Consider the following 6,368-nt stretch of genomic DNA (forward strand, 5'->3'; position numbering starts at 1 on the left):
AAATCTTTCAGGCATATTTAAAAAACAACAACATATTATTCTAGAGCTAACTGAGACAAAACTTTTATTTACCCATAAAAAACAGTGATGAAGGACATAAAGTGTATTAAACACCAAATGCTCCTTTTCCAGGCAGTGTTTCTGAGGCTCAGACTCATGCTGCTAGTACACTTACAGTCCGGCAGCTAAATAAACAGGCTGTGCCATTCCAGATTGGAGGGGCCTCATTCTCTGGACCCTCATTGGTTCGGACAGGCTTGAAAGCCTCCATTGAGCCACACTGATGGAATTTAGGGTACTAATGCCACTCCGAGGAAAAGGAATTTGCGTGACTCTAATAAACAGCAGACTGCTCACTTTGCAAGCTTTGCCCTCCTCCTTCCTTCTCTTTCTTCTTCTCTCCTTTTCATTTCTGTTGTATATTTCTCTGGGTTGAACTCCATGAACTAACAATCAGCTCATCAGCCATGCCTTTGGCGAACATGTCTGGGTCAAAGTGGAGGCTGGTACTCATTGCTCTCCTTACTTGTGCCTTAATCTTCGAGTTGGGTAAGTGACATTAGTCCCTTGTCATCCAATTCGGTGAACGTGATATTCATAGATTTGGTGAGGAGGGCAATTTTCTTTCTGTCTTTTGCACAATGTGGCTTATTCTAGAAGCAAAAATGATACTTTTTTTCTCACTTGTAGCAGCCTTGTCTTTGTTTGTAAAATATTCTGAAACATGTGCTCTGCGTACTGTGTATAATATTGCCAAAAAGATGCCCAAGAGCAGAAGGCTGTTCCGGGAAGGACACCAAAGCCAAGGAAACCAAAGCATGAGAAATCAACAAACAAAGGGCCCAGAACGATAACAGTCAAACCGAAGGTCAAAGCTGCACGTGCAGAGCAGACCCTCCTCACGCAGGTATTACGTTTGTTATAAATTAACTTTTTGATTTTGCAAAGTTCACGACTAAAGTACATGTCTGTGTCTGACTAATAAAGGTGTTAAACAAAGGGAAGTTTAAGAAGGTGGGTGAGACCATAAATGTGCAAACAGGAGATACTCTGGAGCTGAGGTGCAGGGGCAAACCTGTGCAGTGGAGCGTCCCCCCATACCTGGAGGAGGATAATGATGGGAGGCTCAGGTAACTTTTCATGTCTACAGATCTTTACTCATAAAGTGCAGTATAAGCTTGAGTAAGTAAGGAAGTAAATGTGTTCTTTCGCTCCTTTTTGCTCTGGCTGTGCAGAATTGTCCAGTATGAGCGATATGGGGTTCTGACGTTGGTCAACACCACTGGTGCAGACACGGGGGAGTACACATGCTACCCAATGTACTGTGAAGACACTGACTGCAGGAAGGAATACAGCAAAGCTGTTAAAGTCTTCGTCTTTTTTCCAGGTGTGATTAATACATTTTATTGATGCTTAGGCTTGCATTTCTCTGAACTGCAGACTTGACAGGAATCTTTTTTACATTCTAATAATCTTATCATAAATCTGCCATATCGCCTCTCTGTACGGACCAGATCCACAAGAACTATTTGTTCCATCGTCTGACTATTACAAGGTGATTCAGCTGAGGAGCAACTGGCCTACAGTCCTACCCTGCCAGGTGACGTCACCTGAGGCTAAAGTAACTCTGCACCGTGAGTACCCACCTGTGGAGCTGGACGTGGACAGGAGGGAGATCTCCTTTGATGTCAAGAAGGGCTTCACAATCCATCGACCTCGGCCATATCATGCCGGAGCTTTGTACTGTGTTGCCAGTCTGGGAAACCTCCGGCAGAGCTCTATGAAGTACATGCTCATCTATGTTAACTGTGAGTTCACGTTTTCAAAATTTTAGAAATTTTTTCAGAATTTTAGAATTTATGGGTTTTTTTTTTATTGTAAATCAATGAAAACTTTTGAAAATTAAGGATGAAAATTACCCTTAATTACAGGATTACTGGTGACGACACAACATTTTACTTACTAATACATCACATTTGCTCTCAGATCCTAGGGCTCCTCCCGCTCCAGTGATCCAAGCGTCACCGAGCACAGTGACTGTGGGGGAGAATCTACGTGTCACCTGCTCTGCGATGGGAGAACGAGACGTGGCCATAGAGTTCACCTGGGATTACCCAGGACAAGAGGTCAGACACTCGTGGAAACAGGGCTTGTATGCTTTAATACAAACTTAGCTTAGTTCTGTATGGCTTTTGTATTAATTCTAATAAGCTTTCTTTCTGAAATAGTATGAACATGAATTCTAGGTTGTGAACTGAAATACTACTCAAAAAAAGTCCTGCAGTTGGCAAATATCTTCAGTCGGTTTAGCTTGCGTTGCCTTTTTAGCAAGTTTATTATTAGTCAAAAAGTATTCAACCTATGGACTGCCTGAACCTTATCCCCTTTAAACAGGAATATAATAGATATGTCTTTATTGGTGAGCCATGAGGAAATAAACTGCAACATGATAACTCATTGTAATGTTTACTCCTGTGCTGTGTGTGTGTGTGTGTGTGTGTGTGTGTGTGTGTGTGTGTGTGTGTGTGTGTGTGTGTGTGTGTGTGTGTGTGTGTGTGTTCCTATGCTTGGTCCAGATTGGGAGACCTCCATACACACAGGAGAGTGTTATTCCGGTCAGTGGAGGAACTGCTCAGCAGCAGTCTCAGTCTGTGCTCCTCGTGGATGAAGTTAGAGACGTGGACCAAGGAACGTACACCTGCACTGCTCAGAACATGCAAGGAGCCAAATCAGCATCCACAACCATTAAAGTGGTCCCTAAAGCCAAACCTAAGAAACCATAAGTTGGATGACATTACAGACAGAAAGTCGTGGCGAGAGATCACAGCTGGGATTTGACCCTGTCTGAGCATTAAATGTTTTTTCTTCTTTTTAAAGACTATATGATCACAACAAAACATTATGCTCTCCAAACTGTATTGCTCAAGAAGAGAAATGTGTTTGTTTAGGTAAATGCTTGTATATTAAACTTTTATTTCCATACACTCACAAGCCTGACAGTCGTGTCATTGTGAAAGATCCTCCCAAAGGTAAACGCAGGATAAGAGGGGGGAAAAGGTGATTTAAGTGACTTCGAATGTGGTCTGAGTACTTCAGAAACTGCTGATCTACTGGGATTTTCCTGCACGGCCATCCCTAGAAAAAGATAAAATATCTCAAATTTCTCTGGAGGAAAAAATGTCTTATTGGTGATATAGGGGAATGGTCAGACTGCTTTAAGCTGGGAAGGCAACAGTAATTCAAATATTCGCGTGTTAAACCCAAAGTATGCAGATGAGCATATCTGAAGGTACAACACTTCAGAACTCGAAGCGGATGGACTACAGCAGCAGAAGACCACGCCGGGTGTGGCTAATGTCAACAGGAAACTGAGGCTAAACTGCTCAATAGAAGGTTAGGAGAAGGTTAACTGCCCTGATAAATTTTGATTTTAGCATGCTGTTTATGCTGTTTAAAGCATGGATCCATCCCGCCTTGAATTAACAGTTCAAGCTGGCAGTGATTTAATGGTATGTGGGATGTTTTCTAGTAGCAACTGAGCATAGTCTACCTGAGTAATGTTGCTGACCATATCTAGACTCGCTGTCTCAAGAGGGCACGCAGCATCCTACGGGACTGCACACACCCAGGACACCGGGTGTTTAAGCTGCTGCCGTCTGGCAGGAGGTTCAGGCTGCTGAGGTCCCGAACAAATAGACTCAAGGACAGCTTTTACAACAGGGCAATAGCCCTGATCAATGTAAATAGCTGACCTGACTGGATACCTCCCTGGACTTTTTAGGGGGAGGTAACAATGTTTAAAACGATAACAATAATATTTATATTTATAACAAGGTGCAATAATAATTAATGTGCAATAATAACAGTGTGCAATACACATACACTTATTCTTCTTTTTTATACTAAGTTAATATACTGTGTTGTGTTGTTTGTTACGTTGTGATGTGTCATATCGTGTCGTGTTGTGTTATATGTAGTGCCGACGTAGGACAGTTTTTCCAATTTCATTGTACTACTGTACTATGTATGACTGTGCAATGACAATAAAGAGTTATCTTATCTTATCTTATCTTATCTTATCTTATTCCTCTTTCCCTCTATGACCATTGACCTTATCATGAAGCTTGTCAATGAGTTCACTGTACTCAAACGGCCTCTGCAGTCACAATCAAACAGAGCACCTTTGAGATGTAGCAGAACAGAGGATTCACGTCGTGGCTGTGCAGCAACAACCCAGTACTATCTAGGTTTCCCTTATAAACGGGTGTATTGTGATGTGCTGTCACCCTGTGCACCTCACTTCTCACTAGCTTGGATTGGCGTCCAGCTCTCCTTGTTGAATTACACAAGTAGAAGAAGATGGATGGATGTTGTGATAAATTAACAAGCACTTCAGAGATAAAAAGTGGAAACTGGCCCTCACTATGACTTCCTTTTCTACCCATTTTGTTCCCCATTAACCCCAAAGTATTATTCATGTGTGTACAATAAAGTTGTAGATAACCGTTTTATTATTGTACAGAGTCCCACAGAAAAGTCAACACTCCAGTGTTTTAGCGATACCACATGAGAGGTTAGTTTCTGGTTAGACTTGAATCTACGGAGCCCCTCTGATGACATAGTCCAAAAAATAAATAAATTGTGGCCACAAAATACTACTTCGAGGGCACGAAATAGGTATAACGTGCCCACGAAATACTTATTTGTGGCCACGAAATACTATTTCGAGGGCACGAAATAGGTATAAGGTGCGCACGAAATGCTCATTTGTGGGCACGAATTGGGTATAACGTGGCAACGAATTACGCATTTGTGGCCACGAAATAGATAACGTGCGCACATCTTATTGATAGAATTCCTGGACAGCTGCGTAGAGACATAAGCATAAGAGTAGGCTAAATACACCATGGACAGAGACAGTCTGATTGAGTTTTATTTCAGGCTGGGAATGAGCTACAAATGCATTTTGAAAAGCCTGGCAATGCAAGGAACCATCATTACGGAGAGACATTTAAACCGGATATTGAGAGCCAAGTCGCTTTACAGACGTAAGTACGACCTGGACGCCGGGATAGATTTTATTGTGAACCAACTGCAAGGGCCTGGAAAGGATCACGGTTATCGGTGGATGTTTACAAAGTGCAAACAACACGGCATTGCGATCAGGAAAGAAGACATCAGGATCCTCATCTCTTTACTGGACCCAGTAGGTTCCCAGGTTCGCCAGACCAGACGTCTCAGAAGGAGGCAATATTTTGCTCAGGGGCCTAACTTTGTGTGGCACATAGACTCTTATGACAAACTAAAGCCATATGGGATATGTATTAATGGATGCATCGACGGTTTCTCACGCAACATCATTTGGCTGCGGGCTGCACACACTAACAGTGACCCAAAGGTTATCGGAGGTTACTTTGTGGAAGCAGTGGAGAGTCGTGGGGGTTTCCCCTGTTGTAATAGTAATTTTACAATGTATGTTGAAGAGATATTACTGCCCTCTGTTGGTGTGTCTGTGCATTACAAGCAATAAAAGGTGTTCGTTAAAAACATCATCCCCAGGCTCGTACGAACTGACATGGGCACTGAGAACGTGTTGGTCAGCAGTGTTGGTCAAGTTACTTGAAAAAAGTCATCAGTAACTAATTACTGATTACTTCCCCAATAAAGTAATCCCGTTACTTTACTGATTACTTATTTTCAAAAGTAATTAATTACTTAGTTACTTAGTTACTTTTTAAAAACACGATTTACAACCTGAAGAGGTGATAAAGCGATAGATCTTTCAGCCCAATTCTACTTTTTCTACATAATCCATCATACAAAATGTAATCAAATGGAAAAGTCTCTTTTTTTAAAACTTGTTTTATCAGTTTTAATCTTTTAACTTTATGCATCAAGCAAAAATTTAATTATATGCAACATTCTCTGACTTGAATAAATTAGTTTAACATTTAAACCTATTGTCTACACATTCCAGCACATAAAATAAAATATTTTTTGTGTTTACACTCACTCTTTCAAATAGATGTAAGTAAAACACAGCAGAAAATAAATAAAGTCAAAGACTCAGCGGTCCTGTTGCTCTATTTTCACCTGTAAAGCAGGACTGCGGTAGGCGGAGGTTTACCCTGGTGCAGGTGTGCCGCGGTCAGTTGAAGAATCCGCGAGTTTCTCTGTGAATTTCCCATTACCTCGTTGCGCACTCGGTGCTTGCTTGGAAGTTTAGGGTTTTTTTTCGCTGTAAAAAGAAGTTTTCTTCCCACGCACGATGGACGCTAATGTTTTTGTCACTTTTTATGGAATCAAACTCAAAGTAAGGTCAGTACTTCCACGCTTTAAACGCTGCACGCTCATACTCTCTCCCACAA

The 6,368-nt window shown here is 41.6% G+C and overlaps 1 protein-coding gene across 1 annotated transcript; it reads left to right on the forward strand.

Annotated features, from left to right (window-relative positions):
* Positions 1-452: 452 nt before the first annotated feature.
* Positions 453-2,783, forward strand: LOC146638560 (platelet-derived growth factor receptor-like protein). The gene is made up of 7 exons (XM_085369557.1): positions 453-549; positions 762-907; positions 988-1,130; positions 1,236-1,387; positions 1,515-1,808; positions 1,987-2,126; positions 2,577-2,783. Exons 1-7 carry the CDS (start codon positions 468-470, stop codon positions 2,781-2,783), a joined length of 1,164 nt encoding a protein of 387 aa, XP_085225683.1. The 5' UTR covers positions 453-467.
* Positions 2,784-6,368: the final 3,585 nt, after the last annotated feature.

Source organism: Diplotaxodon limnothrissa, linkage group LG2 (assembly GCF_057381915.1).
Source record: "Diplotaxodon limnothrissa isolate DT_005_m linkage group LG2, D_limnothrissa_male_GT1.1, whole genome shotgun sequence".
Classification (NCBI taxonomy): domain Eukaryota; kingdom Metazoa; phylum Chordata; class Actinopteri; order Cichliformes; family Cichlidae; genus Diplotaxodon; species Diplotaxodon limnothrissa.

Bases quoted from the DNA above. Each gene is read 5' to 3' on its own strand.
- LOC146638560 (XM_085369557.1), top strand. From the start codon at position 468: ATGCCTTTGGCGAACATGTCTGGGTCAAAGTGGAGGCTGGTACTCATT. The intron at 908-987 runs GTATTACGTTTG...TGACTAATAAAG, and splicing joins AGCAGACCCTCCTCACGCAG to GTGTTAAACAAAGGGAAGTT. The intron at 1,131-1,235 runs GTAACTTTTCAT...CTGGCTGTGCAG, and splicing joins GATAATGATGGGAGGCTCAG to AATTGTCCAGTATGAGCGAT.